General features: G+C 43.6%; 1 protein-coding gene across 2 annotated transcripts in view; it reads left to right on the forward strand.

Annotated features, from left to right (window-relative positions):
* Positions 1 to 23774, forward strand: part of LOC311136090 (E3 ubiquitin-protein ligase RNF43-like) — a 170150-nt gene that overhangs the window by 101476 nt on the left and 44900 nt on the right. For both annotated transcript variants that reach the window (XM_084170172.1, XM_084170173.1), the window contains exon 2: positions 4753 to 4875. In XM_084170172.1, coding sequence (XP_084026298.1) covers positions 4753 to 4875 — 123 coding nt within the window. The remainder of the gene's footprint in view (positions 1 to 4752; positions 4876 to 23774) is intronic.

Genomic DNA, 23774 nt, shown 5'->3' on the forward strand with positions numbered 1-23774 from the left:
CCTACAAACCTGACTCAGTTACACAAGCTCTGTCAGGAGGAATGGGCCAAAATTCACCCAACTTATTGTGGGAAGCTTGTGGAAGGCTACCTGAAACGTTTGACCCTAGTTAAACAATTTAAAGGCAATGCTACCAAATTTTAATTGAGTGTATGTAAACTTCTGACCCACTGGGAATGTGATGAAAGAAATAAAAGCTGAAATAAATCATTTTCTCTACTATTATTCTGACATTTCACATTCTTAAAATAAAGTGGTGATCCTAACTGATGTAAGACAGGGAATTTTTACTAGGATTAAATGTCAGTAATTGTGAAAAACTGAGTTTAAATGTATTTGGCTAAGGTGTATGTAAACTTCCGACTTCAACTGTACAAGTGTGTAACATGATCGTATGGTATAGGCCAGTGGTCACTAACCGGTCAATCGCCAAGCCATTCCTAGTCGATCACCAAACCTTTCTGTAAAAAAAACTATTTGTCATTATTTGTGGCTTGTGTGTTTTTTAATATCAAGGAAAATTTCACTTTCTCTGGTCTTAGGAGTAACAACATGAATTGTTGCGACATAAGTTTCGCCATCAGCTGGAAGACTGTGTCCCCTTTTCTCAGCGGAAGGAGGGAGAGAGGAGGGGCGGTGAGTTGGGTGAGAGGCAGCCTCACCGCTGCTCCCTCCCTCCCCTCAGACTGACCATCAGATGCAGGCCATCAGTCCAGTAAAACATTTTTGGATTATGCTCACTCAGCAGTGCCTCACAAGTAATACAACAAATGATCTATTACTGAGCGGTAGATCTCGGCTTGCATTTTACTCAGAAAGTGATCTTGGTGACCACTGGTATAGGCTATACAATAAAAAGAGATAGTGAAACCTGATTAAAAGCTAAAGGCCTGAATAGGGATATTATTTCTAGACGTTTCCTCTAAACCAATACTATGTCAGGGTGTGGTGATGTCGATGGCGGAGTAGTAGTTGTCATTATCTTTTTATTTTTTACTTCCTATTTCTTTGTTAAAGGACCAAGTTCCGCTGTGGGTCTCTAATTTGGGCCTAGTAAACGTGGATAGGGAAAGCAGCTGCCAGGCTCCGTAATGTAGTCTAGTGTGGCAGGGCTGGGCCTTGCCCTCAGACATGGCTCTAGACTAGAGATTCCTATGGGTTGTAGAATCCTATGGCGCCATAAGAATAACGCAATGTCTCAGGGCAAGGCCGGGCAGGGACAGGACAGGACAGACGTTCAAGCTTCCCCCTCGCTACTCAGACTGGTCTTACATTACAGTAGCAGCCTCTGTCCGTCTGTCGTATGGCACACACACAGCTCGAGCAAGGTATTTTAGGGGGCAGATATGGCCCTTCATATGGGTGTGTGCGTGTGTACAGTATGTGTTTCCAGCTGTGGCTGTGACTTCACACTGTCCTCTGTTTACAATAGCATCTCCCCCCTGTCTGTCTCTGTAAATACATAGTTCACATCCAGTTTACAATGTTCTCTCTGATTTAGCTTCTGTTATTGTTTTGTTTTGGGGACGACCCAGCAGCATCTGCATCTGAAGGCCAGACGTTATCTGTGTCCCCTATATAGTGCACTATTTTTGACCAGACCCCTATGGGCCCTGATCAAAAGTAGTGTACTAAATAGGAAATAGGGTGCCATTTTGGGACAGATCCGTTGTTTAGATTTGACTAACCCTGGTCTGGTGCAGACAGACTTCTTGGCTCACTAGTGTACAAGTCACTCTGTAATGATCAATGGTGTTGTTGTTTTAGTTACATTGCCAATGCTCTGATGTCCATAGTTGTATATCAATCAGTTGTTGCACGTGTACGGTGGTCATAAACTAGAGTCCCACCCATGCGTGAGGTGGTTGACTTTGGATGTTTTTCTCCCTCTCCCTTATTCTCATTCTTGTTCTCGCGCCGTCTCACTTTCTCCTCTCTCTCCCTCCCTCTCTCTGTCTCTCCTCCCTCTCTCCTTCCCTCTGACACGCTATAGCCGTGCGTGACTCATGACGTCAGTGCCCCTATCCCGCCTCAGGGTTTGTGGCAGCTGTTGATGTCACCCCTGGGTCTTTTTAATTTGGGGATTTCCGTTGGGGCCTGGGTGAGATCAGATCAGGGGGAGTCCCATGGTCCCATGACCTCAGCCCAGTGAGCCCACAGCCACATGAAGGGACCAGCGGGTGGGGTGGGGGGGTTGCCCGGGGCGGGGGGTGGCCCGGGGTAGGGCTGTGGTGGAGGAGAAAGTGGGTGCTGCTGGATGGCTGTGGGGTGGAGGAGTAAATGAGTGCTGGGGTGGAAGAGAGAGTGGGTGCTGGCTGGGTCTGGCTGAGTGACTTATGGAGCAGTGTAATGATGGTAATGACTGTAATAAGGGCTGATCTATGGTTGTTCTCTAACACACTGACAGACAGCCATACATCTCTGCCCTTGTTGTTGATGTCACACCGAGTAATTTTCCTCTCGGAATGACAAACGCACTGGTCACCCATTTGCCTGGAAACCCAATGTTGAATTGGATTGAATTCTACGTCAAGCAGAAATGAGCATTTGAATCAGGAACATTTCCTTTCACGACCTCTAAAAGCCAGAATGTTGAATAAAATTGTATTTTAACTTACTTTGGCGGTTGTCCGTGCGGTTGGTCCCTTTGCAGGTAGGAATGCCAGACAATATCCACAGGAAAGTATAATTACATCAACTTTTCAAAGCGCTGGTAGTGCGTTAAGATTTCTATCACCTGAAGTATGCACACAAGATGAAAATGCATGAACGCCACGCATGCAGACCTGCCGAGCTCATGCACATGTTTACATGGTCTGAGCATGCGTCAGGTGATAGAAATCTGAACGCACTACCAGCGCTTTGATGAGGTGATTTAATTATACTTTCCTGTGGCTATATTGTCTCGCATTCCTACCGTCAAAAGGACCAACAGCGGTAACAACCGGTACAACCAAGTAGTTTTAAATGTCATTTTATTCAACATGCTGAATTCAATGCAATTCAACGTTGGGTTTCCATGCAAGTCACCCATGTGTAGTGTCGTGCTGGAGGAGGCATTGCCTATGTTCTTGGTTTCTCTCATGCATCTATACCCTGATTGATGTCATGGTGTGTAGTGTTGCGTAGTTGTGTTGCGTTGGAGGAAGGATGCGTTGTCTATCCGTGATGCCTAGTCTCTCCCGGCTTGGTTGTTGTGTGTCGTGTTGTGCGACCGACTCCAGCAGCTTGTGTCTCTAACTTGGCTGCTATCCCCTTGAGCTCTTAAATACAGCCTTTCAGCAGCTATCTATCCCCTCCCTATCAGAAGGGATCAAATGTTCCACCAGAGACTATCTACTATTTCCCTAGCTTTACATGAATGTGATGAGTGGATGAGCTAAACTGAACATCTCCCTCTCCCTCGTCGTATCCATGGAGTTGATTGTGTTACGAAGTTCGCTTCTATTTAACCAATAAGGGCTGGGGTTGTGGTATATATTGAATATACCATGGCTAAGGGGTGTTAGGCAGTAACATGAGGATTTGATATTTTATTCTCTCAAATGTGACCGCGCGTTGTCTTTTTTATTTGATTTATTTGACAGTTAAAAATGATGTATGAAGCTGCTCCAGCCGGAGACAACAGTACATACAATTATAGAGGATAGAACGTAAGAAAAGCTTTATTTTCAATAGGGCGTTGGGCCACCACAAGCCGCCAGAACAGCTTCGATGCGCCTTGGCATAGCTTCTACAATCTGGAACTCTATTGGAGGGATGCGACACCATTCTTCCACAAGAAAATCTACCATTTGGTGTTTTGTTGATGGAAAATACTGTCTCAGGCGCCGCTCCAGAATCTCCCATAAGTGTTCAATTGGGTTGAGATCTGGTGACTGAGACACACACACACTTTAAACCCCCTATGCTCCTTTGAGACCCCTCTTTCAAAGTCACTGAGATCTCTTCTAGCCATGTTAGCCAAAATAATGGCCAACTGGTCATTTCTATACATGACCCTAAGCATGATGGGATGTTAATTGCTTAACTAACTCAGGAACCACACCTGTGTGGAAGCACTTGCTTTCAATATACTTTGTATCCCTTATTTACTAAAGTGTTTCCTTTATTTTGGTAGTTACCTGTATATATACCAGACCAGTCCGCGGTCCCAGCCACCATCACCAGTCATGCTGTGCCTGCTCTTATCGTCATGTGTCAAACCCCATTTTCTGTGTGTGCACGCATGCGTTAAATGAGCCCCTGTCATGTTGAGGGAAAGTGCTGGGAGAAGAGAGAGAGGAGAGCTCTTCTAGTTGGATATTCTTTTCTCCATTGTCTTTCTGTAGTCTTTGATAAGCAGACTATTAGTCAAATCTGCGCCCACATGTCCAGGAAGTGCAATGCATACAGTATATCAACCGTACACCATCAGTATGGACAGCTAGCAGCAGATTCCGTACACACTCATGGAGCTGTATTTTGTGTTAAATGAGCAACCCTTATTATTTTAACCTTCTCTTGCTCTGTTGATATCTCCATGTACTCTGTTTTACAGATACATCAATAGGCCTATGCTACTGTATGTTTCACAGCAAAGCAAAGCTGACTGACATGATAGAATCACAGAGTTTGGCGCCACTATTGTGTTACCTATTGTAATGTGCAACCTGGTAAGATCACAGCTGATTTGGTTCCCCGTCTGTCCCTCTGGTTTGGTTAAATGTATGGTTTGGTTCTAAATCCTTGTTCGATCTCTCTCCTCTCCAGTCCCACCCTCTGTCCCTGTGCAACACCAGTGAAGATGAGCGGCAGGAGTCTGACTTCATCAGCATCGTCAAGCTGGAAAGCCCGGAGCGCAAGGTGCCTCAGTGTCTGTCCCTGCTCAAAAAGGTAAGACCGTTTTACACATGCATACTGTTGGAAGTGCTATGGGAGGTTTGAGTGGTGGCAATGAAACAGATGAGCAGTTGAATATGTATCTTGTCCAAGTGAAGGGCTTTCTTTGCCGGACCATACTGTATCTGTTAGGGCTGGGAATTGCCAGTGACCTCACAATATTATATTATCACGATACTTAGGTGCCGATACGATATGTATTGCGATTCTCACAACTTTATATGTATTGCGATTCGATACTGTGATTTTATTCCGATTTGATGTTACAAATATATTGCTCACTATATGTCTGCTACAGAGAGACGAGAGAGCATGAGAAATGCATTTTGATCAGTTATGGAAATAAAAGTGTTGAACACGTTGGCTCACTATTTCAAATGAAGATGGAGAACAAGCTATAGGATAGAAAATCCCAGATTTGTGGCGCAGGTACTGCCGTCAAAAAAATATATACTCCAAAATCGCGATATATCACTGTATAGATATTTTTCCCCCATCACTATCTGTCCTACCCCAAGATTCCTCTGGGCTCTGTAACCTACTGTAACAGTGTGTCATAGGCAGTTGTCCTTGTTAAAGATGACCCTACCCATTTGAATGGAGGACAGCCAGAGCGCTAACACTTTCCCCTGCCCTTTTTTTCTGGCACACTGTCCACTCTTAGATCCATGGTGCTTTAAGGATCCAGACTTGAGTTAGTAGAATGTAGAATGTTGGCAGGCATTGAATGTGATTGTGAGGATGTTATGTTGCCATGGCTGTGATCTCTCAGTGTAAAGGGATGTGATGTGGTGGGGGGGGGTATTGGTGGTGGGTGGATGTGGATGTGGCCCCGTGCTTTCTGGCGCTTGATGTAAGTCACTGAGGCCACAGCTGTCACTGGTCGTACCCAGGACCCAGGACCCTGGGCCAGGGTAGTAAGACCAGGTTGCTGAGCCAGGACACCTGCTGCTCCATGTCTCTCTAGGACAGATACAGATACGGCCATAGACACAGAGAACGCTAACTACCCATGTTGCTGTTGTTATTACATGTGTAGGATTGCATCCAGAATGAAGGAAGTTAGCTGTAGTTAGTACAATGACAAAAAAAAGTATATGGTATCTACTAGCATTCTAGCAGTTACCATAGACTTCTGCGCTAACGCTAGTTAGCAACTTCCTTCAAACTGCACGCAGAGACATACAAATGGTACCCACAAGTTCATCTGACTCTGGGGAAGTACATAACGGGTTTCATTGCCAAAATACTGAAGTATCCCTTTAAGTATCAAATATAGTAACAGGGTTGACCGTAACAGGGTTGACGATTTCATTTTAAATAAGCCATAAATCCCCTTTTGACAGGGGGAATGGAACCGTGTTGAGTGTAACAGGGAGGGGCAATTGAATGCAAGCTTCACAAATAAAATGACATTCTTAAACCATTTCTAGCCTGTCTATCTATGGGTAACAGGGTTGATGTGTTATGCTCAACCCGCTCAGTTTTCCACCACAAATCACCAGAAAATTGCCAAAAACAGTAGAACCAGTTCACCTGCTTTTACACTATGATTTGACTATTAGATGTTCAAAATATTTGAAAAGGAATAGTTTCACCATATTAAACGACAGTTCAATTCACGTAAAAGGGTTGACGTTAAAATGAGGGACAGGTATTTTTTTTACTTTAAAGGGATACTTTGGGATGTTGACAATGAGGCCCTTTCTCTACTTCCTCAGTCAGATGAACTTCTGGATACCATTTGTATGTCTTTGCGTGCAGTTTGAAGGACGTTTCTAACTAATGCTAGCGCAATGACTGGAAGTTTATGGGTATCTGCTAGCATGCTAGCAGATACCCATAGACTTTCAGTCATTGCGCTAAAGCTAGTTAGCATTGGCTCACGAAACTACCTCTACAAACTGGACGCAGATACATAAAAATGGTATCCACAAGTTCATCTGACTCTGGGGAAGTAGGTAAAGTATCCCTTTAAAATGAATCACTAATCACATAAAATAAATAATAATCTTCAGAAATTACTTTGTCAAAGCAACAAAGTAACTAGGGCTTTACAATGATTATGAGAACTAAGATAACTTTTGAGGTTAAGTCGGTTAAAATCTTCTGAGAAGTCACAGAGTGCCAAGAGGAACATGTCAAAATGCTGAATCTTGGCACTTTAGCAAGTGTTTATTCATATTAAAAAATCAGATTTATTGAGTTTTTGTTGTTATTGTTCTGAACTATCTATCTATCAATAACATTTCATTTAGATTGTAAGAAAACATCTTCATGTAAACAAACTGATCAGACTACACAGGCAGATGTTGGCTTAACATACAGGAATGCAAGTATGTAGGGTTGCACAATTCTGGTAACTTTCTCAAAATTGACAGGTTTCTCAGAAATCCTGGTTAGAAGATTCTTTGAATCAGGAGGGAATAAGTGGAAAATCCAACCAGGATTTCTGGACAACCAGGGAATTTAGGGAAAGTTACCAGAATTGTGCAACCCTACATACTTGTATTCCTGTTTCTTTAGCCAACATCTGCCTGTGTAGTCTGATCAGTTTGTTTACATGAAGATGTTTTCTTACAATCTAAATGAAATGTTATAGATAGATAATATACATAAGCCTGCTTGTTGACCATGTTTAGCCCACATTTGTGTAGTCTATCCTCCCAGCAGCCATAGCCCATGTTCCAGTCAGATGTTCTTTTGTTTACAGTGCAGCCTCGCTATAGCAGCCTGGCAGGCAGGCAGATCTACAGATACATAGACAGGACGTCGGTCGGCCACAGAGCCAGGCTTCATGTTGCACCCACCACCACCACACACCGCTCAGAATAGGCCTTTAAGCAAACAAAGTGATGCAGCTAAAAACCTTGGGGGATAAGGTTTCATTGTAGTCCTTTTTAATTTTTTGGTTTTTCTAGAGGGTTCCTATCCCTGGCAACAGACACTGTGCACTCTGGGGATGTGCTAGATTCCTGATTTGTGGCGACTTTTCGCTCAAATGACCTCTAAACTTTTTTTTCTTCAGTCGCTTGGATTTCACAATTCATTTTGAACAGAGCTTTTGAAGGCCAGTGCTGAACTGAGAGGATGTCAAACGTTTCATTACAATCAGGCTTTATCTCTTAAGGATGGGGCTCTGCTGTAGTAAACATCTCTTCCTTTTAAGAAAGAGATACTTTACTTCAAACCACAGAGGGAAATAGCTATTTTGCTGTGTTGCTGGACTGGCTGCCCCTGTCTTTTTCTGTTATGTATCCAGAATATAGGAGGTACGTAAGCCTACAGTAGGACTGTGGGGCATGAGTTAGGTGTCCCATCAATCGCCATCTCTTGGAACTGCACACCCATAGTTAAAGACCATCTATGCCGGTGTTGCTGACACAGATTCATATCCCTGTTAGCCTCAAATGCAGCTTTCTCTCCATTTGCATTTGGAAACCGTTCTCTTCATGCAAATGTCTGGTTCAGGATTTCTCCACAGCTTTTCACCACATCAACTGACCGTTGACCTGCTTTTTTACCCAGCATGAACTGCTTTGCAAGGACCCACCTGCTCAGTCTCGTACTGGGGGGGGTTTGGGTGAACAAACTCAATATATTTTTAAATGACTAAAACCAAATCGAAACTGTGTAGAAATGATAATGGACCTACATTCATATAGTTTCTTGACTCTCCGGCTCGCTTGACTCTGTAGCTCAGCTGGTAGAGCACGGCGCTTGTAACGCCAAGGTAGTGGGTTCGATCCCCGGGACCACCCATACACAAAGAATGAATGCACGCATGACTGTAAGTCGCTTTGGATAAAAGCGTCTGCTAAATGGCATATTATGATTATTATTATTATTATAATCGCTAGACAGTCAGGCAGCATCGAAAATTCCAAATACGATGGATAGAGGATTATTTTTTGCATATTTTCACGGCATGGAAAAAAATATAAAACAATGTCAATGTTGAAGACCGAATGCAGCCCCCGCTGTGTTTTATGAAGTAACCACCAGGAATAAGAGAAGCAACGTTCTTCTGTGAAAACCGAAGAGCTCAAAGCTGTGTAGAATGATGGGGCCTTCACGTCTGGGCTTGTTGTCTCTCTCCCATAGAATGTGTTTCTTTATTGATTACTCCTCTTTGACAAAGGCCTTTTGGCCCGATTGTACAGTAATCCTGTATCCTTTAACTGGTGCTTTAAAAAGCAGAGTGAAGTGTTTGCGTGTCTGAATGTGTGTCTTTGCGTGCATGTACATTTGTGTGTGTTGTGTGTGTGCCAATGCTATTAGTGACAGGAAGTGTTAGAAAACAGGAGAAATCTGCAGAGGGAGGGAGGAACAAATCAGGAACTATTTGTTTATGTCTCTCTCCTCTGATCACACGCACGCACACGCGCGCACGGAGGGTGACACTGACCCCAGGCTGTTCCTGCCTGCCTACCTGGTGGTTTCTGAGCTGGGGCTGGAGTGGAAACGCGTGGCCTGCTTTGCTTCTTGGCCTGTTTTCATTCAGTAGCAAATAAGTTAAATGTTTATATCTCAGGGGAGAAGAATCAAGAGCAGAAAGCTGGAGAACATCTGGAAAAGGGGCCGATCTGAGACTTTGAGGGTTTAACTGCACAAGGTCTGTATTTTGTGGCTGTCTGAATCAGTTCCATTAGTCTGGATCTGTAAGTGACAATAAAATAATATTCAGTACTCAGCTCAAAAGGGTTGTGTCTGAGACTACCCAAATTTGATTATATCAGGACGTACTGTGTAGCTTAATGCTGTCTGTCTTCAGTCTCTGTCTCCCTGGACCCAGAGATGTGTTCCCCACAGTGAGTGGGCCCACACTGGTAGCCCTCCTCATTCTCCATCCCAGTCCCTTTTCAGGGGCCTCCAGGCCAGAGCAGCACCTGGCCTCCCTCGCAGCTCTCCCCCAGATTCCTGTCTCTCTGTCCCTCCGATCCATCGGATGTGCCGGGGCCCCTGCAGCTCTGGGCAGAATCCTTTTACGCACCTTCAGTTCCTTTGAAGCATTGAAAAACCAAGAAAATAGAACAACATTTTTAACCACGGAGATCTGTAACTTGTTTGAGAGCTTTTCATACAAATTAGCTTTTCATATTATATGAATAGATGGAAACCACGTGTCAGCCTTTTTGCTATCTGTTTTTCACTTTTTCTGTCTTTGAAAGTGAGGGGTCAAGGTAAAGAGTGGACCCTCTTCTCCTCCTTTCCTCTCCCTGGAATTTCTACCGATATATCAAACTGGGGGGCAATTCTTTGAGGCAGACTAATATAGTTTATGGTTCGTTCATCTATTCTAATTAGCCTACTAGTCGGTCTGATAGTGACTGGATAGTGAATCACTAAACACTGACTGACAACCCCCCTTAATGCCCCCTCCCTGATTTTACCTGGAGCTGTTTGATATGAGAGACTGTTTTTCTTGGACTGTTCAAGCCGTTAGTTTTCACCCTAGGCAATGCATGCCATCACCATCATTCTCTGTCTGTGGCAACCGCAACATTCATATATAACCTCCTTTCTGTCTCTGTGGCTTTCCTTCAGGTGTCTATTCTGCTCTCCCAATACGTGTGCGTGTGTGTGTGTGTGCGCGTGTTAGGGCGGTAAACCGTAAAAAAACGATATACTGGTATTCATTCACGGATTGGTTTGGATTTTTACTTTACCTTTTATAGCGGTTTGATTTGTTACATGAAATAATTCAGTAATGACTCAGAAATATTATGGCAATCATCAGTTTTTATCGCCAGTAAGAAACTGCTAACAGCTGAGAACTTCTAGCTAGCTAACTTGCTAGCACAACTAAAACTACTAAGCACAACAAGTCAACCACTTTGGGAGGGCAAGCTTACCAAATAGAGTACCCTGGAAATTGTCCGAAAGTAAGAACTGCAATTAAAGCCGAAAATGCACAGTCAAAGAGGAAGAAAATTATTCTGTCAAGGAAAATAGAGGCATACTAAGACAAAATAAATGTGGCACAGTTTAAACGATATCAACCCAGCTAGCACATAACGTTCTGAGAACAATATGTTTCTTAGAGCTTGGTGAGAGCGTGGTTATCCTATGGTTATTTTGCATACAACTTTCCCACAATGTTCTGGGAATGGTGCAGGATACCCAGCTAGAACATAATGTTCTGAGAACCATATGTTTCTTAGGTGAGAATTTCAGTAATTCAGCATAACATTTTCTGCAGGTTTCCTCATGGTTCTATTTAAAGTCATGTTCTCAGAATATTAAGAAAACGTTCCATTAAAAACACAAGAAAACATAAGTAACGTTCAAAGAACGTTCTAAGAATGTTATTTAAAAACATATACACTGAACAAAAATATAAACGTAACATGTAAAGTGTTGGTCACATGTTTCATGAGCTGAAATAAAAGATCTCAGAAATGTTCCATATGCACAAAAAGCTTATTTCTCAAAAATGTGTTTACATCCCTCTTGGTGAGCATTTCTCCTTTGCCAAGATAATCCATCAAGAAGCTGATTAAACAGCATGATCTTTACACAGGTGCACCTTGTGCTGGGGACAATAAAAGGCCACTCTAAAATGTGCAGTTTTGTCACACAACACAATGCCACAGATGTCTTAAGTTTTGAGGGAGTGTGCAGTTGGCATGCTGACTGCAGCAATGTCCACCAGAGCTGTTGCCAGAGAATTGAATGTTCATTTCTCTACCATAAGCCGCCTCCAGCGTGCAATTGGCATGCTGAGTGCAGAAATGTCCACCAGAGCTGTTGCCAGAGAATTGAATGTTAATTTCTCAACAATCAACAGCCTGATCAACTCTATGCGAAGGAGATCGCGCTGCATGAGGCAAATGGTGATCCACGCCATAACTTTTTTTTAAGGTGTCTGTGACCAACAGATGCATATCTGTATTCCCAGTCATGTGAAATCCATAGATTAGGGTCTAATTTATTTATTTCAATTGACTGATTTCCTTATATAAACGGGTACTGAAATTGTTGCATTTGCGTTTCTATTTTTGTTTACATTTATATTTGACATTTTAGTCATTTAGCAGACGCTCTTATCCTTTGTTCAGTTTACATTCTGTTCTCAGCGTCAATAAAACTCTCTCTATACTCTATCTTGTTAAGTGTGTTCAGGTGTGTTGGCCACGCCCACTAATTAGCCACACCGGATCTTAAAGGGAAATTTAAAAAAAAATCAACTTCATATTGATCTCCAGCACCACCCCAACATCAACATACACTACATGATCAAAAGTATGTGGACACCTGCTCGTCAAACATCTCATTCCAAAATCATGGGCATTAATATGGAGTTGGTCCCCCTTTGCTGCTATAACAGCCTCCACTCTTCTGGGAAGGCTTTCCACTAGATGTTGGAACATTGCTGCGGGGGCCTCCATTCAGCCACAAGAGCATTAGTGAGGTCGGGCACTGATGTTGGGTGATTAGGCCTGGCTCGCAGTCGGCGTTCCAATTCATCCCAAAGGTGTTCAATGGGATTGAAGTCAGGGCTCTGTGCAGGCCACTCAAGTTATTTTGCACCGATCTCAACAAACCATTTCTTTATGGACCTCGCTTTGTGCACGGGGGCAATGTCATGCTGAAACAGGAAAGGGCCTTCCCCAAACTGTTGCCACAAAGTTGGAAGCACAGATTCGTCTAGAATGTCATTGTATGCTGTAGCGTTAAGATTTCCCTTCACTGGAACTAAGGGGCCTTGCCCGAACGATGAAAAACACCCCCAGACCCCTCATCCACCAAACTTTACAGTTGGCACTATGCGTTGGGGCAGGTAGCGTTCTCCTGGCATCCGCCAAACCCAGATTCGTCCGTCGGACTGCCAGATGGTGAAGCGTGATTCATCACTCCAGAGAACGCGTTTCCACTGCTCCAGAGCTCTAGCTGGGTAGAAATTGGACGAACTGACTTGTTATAAAGGTGGCATCCTATGGTGGTTCCACTTTGAAAGTCACTGAGCTCTTCAGTAAAGCCATTCTACCTCCATTGCTTGTCTATGGAGATTGCATGGCTGTGTGCGCGATTTTGTAGACCTGTCAGCAACGAGTGTGGCTGAAATAGCCGAATCCACTAATTTGAAGGGGTGTTCACATACTTTTGTATATATAGTGTATGTGAAAATTGCACGTTTCTATGTTTTGTAGTAAAAAGATAGAGGAAGATAAGTGTTTCCAATGACATCATCAACCAATTGGTAGGCAATCTTCACATATGTTGATGTTGGGGTGGTGCTGGAGATGATGAATATAAAGTTGCACATTTTAGAAATGTCCTTTTAAAGAGTGCTTGTTTCCTTTGAAATAGGGTCTGTTTGAATAGACTGAAATGAACAGCTTTGTATGTGTAAAAAAAACATTGCATGCTAGTTCCATCCTGCTGGCATAGTGGACTAATTCCATGTATAGAGAACAGAAGATTATAGGTTTGAATCTCACTGATGCTGTGTCACCATAGAAAATATGTGTTTGCATTATTAATACCTAAGCAAATTAATTTCCATGTGTTCTATCTGTGCTTGGAGTTCAAAACAGTTTACCCAAACTAAGCTAGCAGTGTTATTAAAAGTCTTATTGAAACATGTTCTCAGAATGTTATTTGATGACCTTCAAATAACCTATAATTTCAGTTCTCAGAACGTTAATAAAACCTCCCAGAAAAACTTTGAGGGAACCATAGTAAAACGTTTTCAGAACCTCCCTGCAACCTAAACATTACCGTTCCCAGAGCAGGCTAAACTTTCACTTCTGTTCTCAGAACGTTTAAAAAACGTTCAGTTTTACCGATCAGGAAACATATGGCTTTGTTCCCAGAACCAATGGCAAACCAAATACTTATGTTCCCACAATTTCCAAGGAACCAAATGTGCTGGCTGGGAAATTAGTGCAGGAAATGAAGAAATTCATTAAAATACTGGAAGTGAATGATGGAATTGAACAAATAACTATGCAAATGGGTACCATTGGTCGAGTTCCAGAGTTAGAGGTTACAAAAGAGGATGTTGATTCCTATGCAATGTTCTACAAATAGGACTAGTTCACTGTCAGTTTTGTCCTCCTGTTATTTTTGGTTGAAGATTGCTTTATACTGTTCAACCAATCAGAATGGAGAAAGACCACTTAGAATTCATAGGGTCATACACTACCCATAAAGCATATTAAGAACTTTTATTATTTAGAAACGTCAAATACCGTCATACCATCAAAAATGAGAAAAATATTGTGATATGAAGGAGTAGGCTACACTTAACCTGACCCCAGCCTGCATAGTTGGCCTTCCCCCTCTCACTTCCTTCCGTTCTAAAGTGAACTACGTTTTAGACACTGCGTATCATCCAAGCTGGAGCCTCACACTGTCAGAAGGGAGCAGACCCCTGCATCCAGCCCAATGTGCAACCCATCCACCCTGCTCCTTGAATGCTTTTTCCATTTCTAATTTTTATATTTGACCTTTTCTGGCAGGACACTTTGATCATTAGCTCATATATCTATAACATTTTACACTGAGCATCAGTTCTACTCCGAAGGCGTTCATTCACTTAGCCTGGTGAAACGCGTTTACTTTGGCGCTCAGGCTATTTTAACCAAGCTATCATTCATTCACTAGGTGACTCTGTTTGTCTTTGAAGCAGGCAGCATTGTAGTCTGTGTCATCAGCCACAGTGGAGGTATGGAGGTATTTTCCCGATCCAGACAGTGCCCTCCGTCTGTCCTGGTCCTCCCATAACGTTTACGGGCTGATATGAGGGACGCGCGGGCCACGCTCACAGGGATTTTGATAAAGGAAAACAATGGGAACCTTTGTAGGGGCCTCCCCTCCCTCCCCTTCACCACCAGCTTACACACCGTTTTTCCGTTACAACACACACGCACACACACACACACACACACCGCACACACACACACACACCACCATACACACAAACCGCACACAGCACACACACACACACACAAGCGCACACAGCACACACACACACACACCAGCAGTCTCCTCCAGAGCAAGCTCTCTGACTCCGCAGTGGCAGAAATAAAAAGTATTTAAACAATGTGGAGGTAGGAACAAAGTAGAGTTAGTCTGGGCCCCGAGCCGTGGCCTTCGGTGTTGTGACTGAGGTCAGTCTCTCTCTCTCTTTCTCCAGTGGTGGTTCTGTCTCCTTCTTTTCTGTCAGGGCTGACCTCCACTCTAACCTCCACACTCTGACAGGCACTATTCAATGGAAAGGTTCAACTTCACTACAATACTATGATCTTCAGTTTCACTGCTGCAGTTGGAATACACTTCACTTCTCTACAATTTCAGATTTTTGCAGTGTACAAAATTTGAACGAGGAATGGACTAGCTAAATTTGATGTTGTCGATGTACCATACATTGCTGAAGCTGTGCCTAGGTTTAAATCAGGGTAGTTGTACTTTGTGGCACCCACTTACTTATTGCACAGTCTCGTCCTAGTTGTCCACCTACCCCTATGTCATTTTTCCTACAGCAAAACCGTCTGGCATCTCTTGTTTTGATGCTCTCCACTGAATGTTTTGGGACTGAGCTTTCGAGCCACAAACAGAGTTTCAGTCTGAGATCTGTGATGACCATAGAATAACCAATGTGCGTGATGGGGCGATCGAGAATAGATCGAGAATAGATGACATCAGCGATACAGAAAGAGGGGCTCTTCTACTCTGACAAATAGACGGCAGTCCTGAGTTCAAATACTATTTCAAATATTTCAAATCCTTGAGCATTTGCTTTAGCCTGCCTGGAGTGCCACATGTGCACGGCCTCTACTTTTGGGGCTATTTGGGGCCCATTGCAACAGCAAGCTCAGTCAAGCACAGTTTGAAACGATTCAAAATAGTATTCAAACCTATGTCTGACAGACACATAGACAGCATTTCAGTCCGAGCGCTAGGCTAGCTCCTTGTTGTCACTGAGAAGAAGGAGCCAGTTGTCGTAGGCGAACTGTGAAGCATCTGCTGTGTTTGAAGTCCAAGGCCAGGCGTGCCGGGCGATAAGTCTTCTGTTGTCGCCACGGAGACTGGAGAGTGCATTCCCATGGGAACGGGCCAACGGATACTACTAGAGGGGGGACAGAGCGGCGGTGGGTGATGTCACTGAGGCCCTACTACTAGCCTAGATTATATAAATAACATACATTTAGGCTCTACTACATGGACAGCACAGTACTCTTAGTCACTGATTCTAGATTTGAACGGTCAGTTTTTTGTGTATTTCATATTCACACATTATGCAAACTGCAAAAGTCTCTATAAGAATGTCTTCTGCACTGTAAATATGAATTCTGCACCATATAATACCAAAATATTTGTAATGAAATACAGAGATCCTCTGTGGCTCACCCAGAGGCTAGAGAGTAAACCTGCTTTAATCTCTGGGTCCCAATAGCTCGTTAGCCTCCATTGATCTGTTGGATCTACTTTGTCCTCAGCTCTCAGGCTGCATCAAGTGGTGAATAAACACATAGCACACAGCCAGTCAGCCAACCCCACCAGCTCCATGAAAATAAAGAAGCAAAGTTCTCTCTGTCTGCCTGACCTCTAATTTCTTTCTTTAATTAAACACTTTCAAAAACAGTGTTGGTGTTGTTCTTGCTTTTTTTTTTTTTTATTCATTTATTTATATTTGTATTCATTCCCTCCCCCTCATAGATGGGATACATCCTGGGATAATAGAAATGAGTAGTGATTGTTTCACATTGAAGAGGAGGCTTCGACTTGTCACTTCATACTGTATGTGTATTTGCCTGGCAGCAAACGGCTCATTGAGGTTTTTGCTGTTGTGTGGATGTGAAATGCTAGGAGAGAGGAGTGTAACAGAAACCTGGGAGGGAAGAGACAGGGGATCGTCCCAGGAAGAGTTCACCTGCTGGTCACAGAGAGAGTCCATACAACCTAGGAATACCTGTGGGTGAGAGGGAAGGTGTGTGTGTCTGTTTGCGCTCGTGTGTGTTCGCGTGTGTGTGTGTACGTGCGTGCCTGCCTGCATCCGTGTGTGTGTGTGCGTATGAATGGGGGGCTGTGCTGTTCTACTGTTCCCTTTAGAATTTTGACTTTGATACCGATACCAGGTTTAGTTTCACAATACTCGATACCAAAATTATACCAAAATTATACCACAGCAAAAAAGGCAGATTAGCCAAAGTCCCAGAATGGCACTTGATCCAGACAGATAAACTCAGCTATTGCTCTCTTCAATCGTTGGGCATCTTTTGAGTTCAATATCATTACGTTTAAAATTTGATGTCAAAATTCTTCAGAGACAGCCATGTATGCATTAATGAATCAATTACACAATCATAAAATTAATTTGACTTAGTTTTTACCAATTTAACTACTTAACAACATAATGGTAATCATTTATTTGAATGGTAAATCTCTATTGATAAACTGGGTAAATCAAAATGTAGCCTAGGCCTATTCACAAGGTAAATGCATATTCAATAGGAGCATTTCGGTGATTTAATGGGGCTATAGATGACAAACAATCTGTTTCCCTTCCATTTGGGACTTATTTTATTGTACTGATCAACAGCATTTGCATAGAAGTAACTTTTTAACCAGCAATGACGTCAATCCCAAAGCAAGAGGGGGGTGGCCCAGTGTCAGTTCGCTGAGACAATAGATAATCTTTGGGAGAGAAGTGAGAGAGGGAATGATTAAGTGAATTAATAAAGGTTTGGTGGCAATCTGCTTTGAAATCTGCATATTTTAATATTTTGCGTTATGGTTTGCATATTATCACAAACAAAGTACCAGGGTAGTGAATTGATGATAGCTTCAGCTGTAAGCTAGCAAGAAAAGTTTGCCTACAAAGCTGGAAGCTACTCTTCTAGCCTGTATGGAGATTGTTTTGCGAACAGTAATTAACAGTTTCAACATTTCCACATGCCGTGTTGCATTATTCAAGTATGTTAACTTCTGTGCAGCATGATTAGGGAACTAACATGTTGCAGCCCAGACTCCCAGTGCTCTAGCAATGAGTAAGTGGAGCAGGCAAGAGGCACGGCGCACTCGCGCTATAAGGGACATCGGCTGCGCTGATAGACAGACTGATCCTCTCAATCAGTGTACAACATGAGACATACAGTGGGGAAAAAAAGTATTTAGTCAGCCACCAATTGTGCAAGTTCTCCCACTTAAAAAGATGAGAGAGGCCTGTAATTTTCATCATAGGTACACGTCAACTATGACAGACAAAATGAGATTTTTTTTTTCTCAGAAAATCACATTGTAGGATTTTTTATGAATTTATTTGCAAATTATGGTGGAAAATAAGTATTTGGTCACCTACAAACAAGCAAGATTTCTGGCTCTCACAGACCTGTAACTTCTTATTTAAGAGGCTCCTCTGTCCTCCACTCGTTACCTGTATTAATGGCACCTGTTTGAACTTGTTATCAGTATAAAAGACACCTGTCCACAACCTCAAACAGTCACACTCCGAATTCCACTATGGCCAAGACCAAAGAGCTGTCAAAGGACACCAGAAACAAAATTGTAGACCTGCACCAGGCTGGGAAGACTGAATCTACAATAGGTAAGCAGCTTGGTTTGAAGATATCAACTGTGGGAGCAATTATTAGGAAATGGAAGGCATACAAGACCACTGATAATCTCCCTCGATCTGGGGCTCCACGCAAGATCTCACTCTGTGGGGTCAAAATGATCACAAGAACGGTGAGCAAAAATCCCAGAACCACACGGGGGGACCTAGTGAATGACCTGCAGAGAGCTGGGACCAAAGTAACAAAGCCTACCATCAGTAACACACTACGCCACCAGGGACTCAAATCCTGCAGTGCCAGACGTGTCCCCCTGCTTAAGCCAGTACATGTCCAGGCCCGTCTGAAGTTTGCTAGAGTGCATTTGGATGATCCAGAAGAGGATTGGGAGAATGTCATATGGTCAGATGAAACCAAAATAGAACTTTTTGGTAAAAACTCAACTCGTCGTGTTTGGAGGACAAAGAATGCTGAGTTGCATCCAAAGAACACCATACCTACTGTGAAGCATGGGGGTGGAAACATCATGCTTTGGGGCTGTTTTTCTGCAAAGGGACCAGGACGACTGATCCGTGTAAAGGAAAGAATGAATGGGGCCATGTATCGTGAGATTTTGAGTGAAAACCTCCTTCCATCAGCAAGGGCATTGAAGATGAAACGTGTCTGGGTCTTTCAGCATGACAATGATCCCAAACACACCGCCCGGGCAACGAAGGAGTGGCTTCGTAAGAAGCATTTCAAGGTCCTGGAGTGGCCTAGCCAGTCTCCAGATCTCAACCTCATAGAAAATCTTTGGAGGGAGTTGAAAGTCCGTGTTGCCTAGCGACAGCCCCAAAACATCACTGCTGTAGAGGAATGGGCCAAAATACCAGCAACAGTGTGTGAAAACCTTGTGAAGACTTACAGAAAACGTTTGACCTGTGTCATTGCCAACAAAGGGTATATAACAAAGTATTGAGAAACTTTTGTTATTGACCAAATACTTATTTTCCACCATAATTTGCAAATAAATTCATAAAAAATACTACAATGTGATTTTCTGGAGAAAAAAAATCTCATTTTGTCTGTCATAGTTGACGTGTACCTATGATGAAAATTACAGGCCTCTCTCATCTTTTTAAGTGGGAGAACTTGCACAATTGGTGGCTGACTAAATACTTTTTTCACCCACTGTATTTCACAGTACAGAAAGTAACACAAAATCTAGTACCGAACCGTTTTTCATGTTCTTGTATCTAAAAAGTACAGAAGTTTCAGTATACCGTGCAGCACGAGTTCCCTTACTGTACAGTACTTTAGCCACCCCAGGGACTGAGTGAGTGACTATGTAACGTGAGGATTAGTAAGGTAAAGGAGCAGCCTTTTATCCCAGAACACCTTTCTGTACCCTAGTATTCTAGGAGGCAGAACAATAGCGCTGAAATACTTCAGGTTCCCTCCTCAATGGAAGAAGTGCATTCCTCCCTTTTGTCCCACACACACTCACGTCAAAACAAGTGGCGTGCCTGCCTGCCTGCCTGCCTGCCTGCCTGCCTGCCTGCCTGCCTGCCTGCCTTTCTGAGTCATTTAGGTTTCTTTTATAAAAATGTTCTTGGTCAAAGAAAGACAAGAGAAAAATAGAAAGCAAACATGCCCCATGTGTGTTTTTCTCCATTATTCTGCCTATTGAGATGGGAATGGGGTATAGACAGAGGTGGGTGTTGGTAGAGAAATTTGAGTTTGACTAATGAAATTAGGAGTGTTGTTGTGTGCTGGGTAGGGGTGGAGAGGGTTATAGGCAGGTGACTGTAAACTGGGGGGTTGGGGAGCAACTGTGTAACTGTGGTTGATACTGGTGTGAGCTTAACACATGCTAAGGGGAGGCTTTGGGGTAGGGCAGGTCAAATCAAATGTTATTGTCACATGCTACATGAACAACAGGTGTTGACTAACAGTCACCTCTCTGACCAAGGCCCTTCTCCCCCGATTGCTCAGTTTGGCCGGGCAGCCAGCTCTATGAAGAGTCTTGGTGGTTCCAAACTTCTTCCACTTATGAATGATGGAGGCCACTGTGTTCTTGGGGACGTTCAATGCTGCATAAATGTTTTGGGTACCCTTCCCCAGATCTGTGCCTCGACACAATCCTGTCTCGGAGCTCTACGGACAATTCCTTCGACCTCATGGCTTGGTTTTTGCTCTGACATGCACTGTCAACTGTGGGACCTTATATAGACAGGTGTGTGCCTTTCCAAATCATGTCCAATCATTTAAACTTTACCACAGGTGGACTCCAATCAAGTTGTAGAAACATATCAAGGATGATCAATGGAAACAGGATGCACCTGAGCTCAATATCAAGTCTCTAAGCAAAGGGTCTACAGTGAGGGGAAAAAAGTATTTGATCCCCTGCTGATTTTGTATGTTTGCCCACTGACAAAGAAATGATCAGTCTATAATTTTAATGGTAGGTTTATTTGAACAGTGAGAGACAGAATAACAACAAAAAATAAGTATTTGACCCCCTCTCAATCAGAAAGATTTCTGGCTCCCAGGTGTCTTTTATACAGGTAACGAGCTGAGATTAGGAGCACACTCTTAAAGGGAGTGCTCCTAATCTCAGTTTGTTACCTGTATAAAAGACACCTGTCCACAGAAGCAATCAATCAATCAGATTCCAAACTCTCCACCATGGCCAAGACCAAAGAGCTCTCCAAGGATGTTAGGGACAAGATTGTAGACCTACACAAGGCTGGAATGGGCTACAAGACCATCGCCAAGCAGCTTGGTGAGAAGGTGACAACAGTTGGTGCGATTATTCGCAAATGGAAGAAACACAAAAGACCTGTCAATCTCCCTCGGCCTGGGGCTCCATGCAAGATCTCACCTCGTGGATTTGCAATGATCATGAGAACTGTGAGGAATCAGCCCAGAACTACACGGGAGGATCTTGTCAATGATCTCAAGGCAGCTGGGACCATAGTCACCAAGAAAACAATTGGTAACACACTACGCCGTGAAGGACTGAAATCCTGCAGCGCCCGCAAGGTCCCCCTGCTCAAGAAAGCACATATACAGGCCCGTTTGAAGTTTGCCAATGAACATCTGAATGATTCAGAGGAGAACTGGGTAAAAGTGTTGTGGTCAGATGAGACCAAAATGGAGCACATTGGCATCAACTCAACTCGCCGTGTTTGGAGGAGGAGGAATGCTGCCTATGACCCCAAGAACACCATCCCCACCGTCAAACATGGAGGTGGAAACATTATGCTTTGGGGGTGTTTTTCTGCTAAGGGGACAGGACAACTTCACCGCATCAAAGAGACGATGGACAGGGCCATGTACCGTCAAATCTTGGGTGAGAACCTCCTTCCCTCAGCCAGGGCATTGAAAATGGGTCGTGGATGGGTATTCCAGCATGACAATGACCCAAAACACACGGCCAAGGCAACAAAGGATTGTCTCAAGAAGAAGCACGTTAAGGTCCTGGAGTGGCCTAGCCAGTCTCCAGACTTTAATCCCATAGTAAATCTGTGGAGGGAGCTGAATGTTCGAGTTGCCAAACGTCAGCCTCGAAACCTTAATGACTTGGAGAAGATCTGCAAAAAGGAGTGGGACAAAATCCCTCCTGAGATGTGTGCAAACCTGGTGGCCAACTACAAGAAACGTCTGACCTCTGTGATTGCCAACAAGGGTTTTGCCACCAAGTACTAAGTCATGTTTTGCAGAGGGGTCAAATACTTATTTCCCTCATTAAAATGCAAATCAATTTATAACATTTTTGACATGCGTTTTTCTGGATTTTGTTTTTTGTTATTCTGTCTCTCACTGTTCAAATACACCTACCATTAAAATTATAGACTGATCATTTCTTTGTCAGTGGGCAAACGTACAAAATCAGCAGGGGATCAAATACTTTTTTCCCTCACTGTAAATACTTACGTTAATAAGGTATTTTGCAAAACATTCTACAAAACAGTTTTCGCTTTGTCATTATGGGGTATTGTGTAGATTGATGAGGAATTTATTTTATCAATTTTAGAATAAGGTTGTGACGTAACAAAATGTGGAAAAAGTCAAGGGGTCTGAATACTTTCCGTATGCACTGTATGTACATATACTAGGAATAAAGTGACAGATAGTCAACAGTAGCAGCAGCGTATTTGATGAGTCAAAAAAGTTTGTGCAAAAAGGGTCAATGCAGATTTTTGGTTAACTATTTAACTAACTATTTAGCAGTCTTAAGGCTTGGGGGTAGCAGCTGTTGGTTCCAGACTTGGTGCATCTGTGACTTGGATGGCTGGAGTCTTTGACAATTTTCAGGGCCTTCCTGACACCGCCTGGTATAAAGGTCCTGGGTGGCAGGGAGCTCGGCACCATTGATGTACTGGGCCGTACGCACTACCCTCTGTAGCGTCTTTTGGTCGGATGCCAAGCAGTTGCCATACCAAGCGGTGATGCAGCCAGTCAAGATGCTCTCAATGGTGCAGCTGTATAACTTTTTGAGGATCTGAGGGCCCATGCCAAGTCTTTTCAGCCTCCTGAGGGGAAGATGCGTTGTCATGTTCTTGGTGAACAGGGAGTACAGGAGGGGACTAAGTACGCACCCCTGAGGGGCCCCCGTGTTAGGGGTTAGCATGGCGGATGTGTTGTTGCCTACCCTCATCACCTGGTAGCGGCCCATCAGGAAGTCCAGGATCTAGTTGCAGAGGGAGGTGTTTTAATCCCAGAGTCCTTAGTTTAGTGATGAACTTGGAGGGCACTATGGTGTTGAACGCTGAGCTGTAGTCAATGAACAGCATTCTCACACCGGTGTTCCTTTTGTCCACGTGGGAAAGGGCAGTGTGGAGTGCAATATAGATTGCGTCATCTGTGGATCTGTTGGGGCTGTATGGGAATTGGAGTGGGTCCAGGGTGTCTGGGATGATGGTGTTGATGTGAGCCATGACCAGCCTTTCAAAGCATTTCATGACTACAGATGTGAGTGTTACGGGGCGATAGTCATTTAGACAGGTTACCTTGGCATTCTTGGGCGCAGGGACTATGGTGGTCTGCTTGAAACATGTAGGTATTACAGACTGGGTCAGGGAGAGGTTGAAAATGTCAGTGAAGACACTTGCCAGCTGGTCAGCGCATGCTCTGAGTACACGTCCTGGTAATCCGTCTGGCCCTGCATGGATCACATCGGGCTTAATTGATGGATCATACCAAGCGGAGTCAGTAAGAGGTCAGACAGCAGATGACCACTAAGCACGCGAGCCCAGTGGTATGTCCGGATTGAGTCCCCCCCTCTCCAATCCCCCCATGAATGCCTTTGGCTGTAGGCTCTGGTGTGGTCATAACTTTTCTGACCCCCCCACCCCTGTAGGCTCTATCTGGGGTGGCCCTAGCTTCTCT

This window comes from Coregonus lavaretus (assembly GCF_964263955.1).
Source record: "Coregonus lavaretus genome assembly, chromosome: 10".
In the NCBI taxonomy this organism is placed as follows: Eukaryota; Metazoa; Chordata; class Actinopteri; order Salmoniformes; family Salmonidae; genus Coregonus; species Coregonus lavaretus.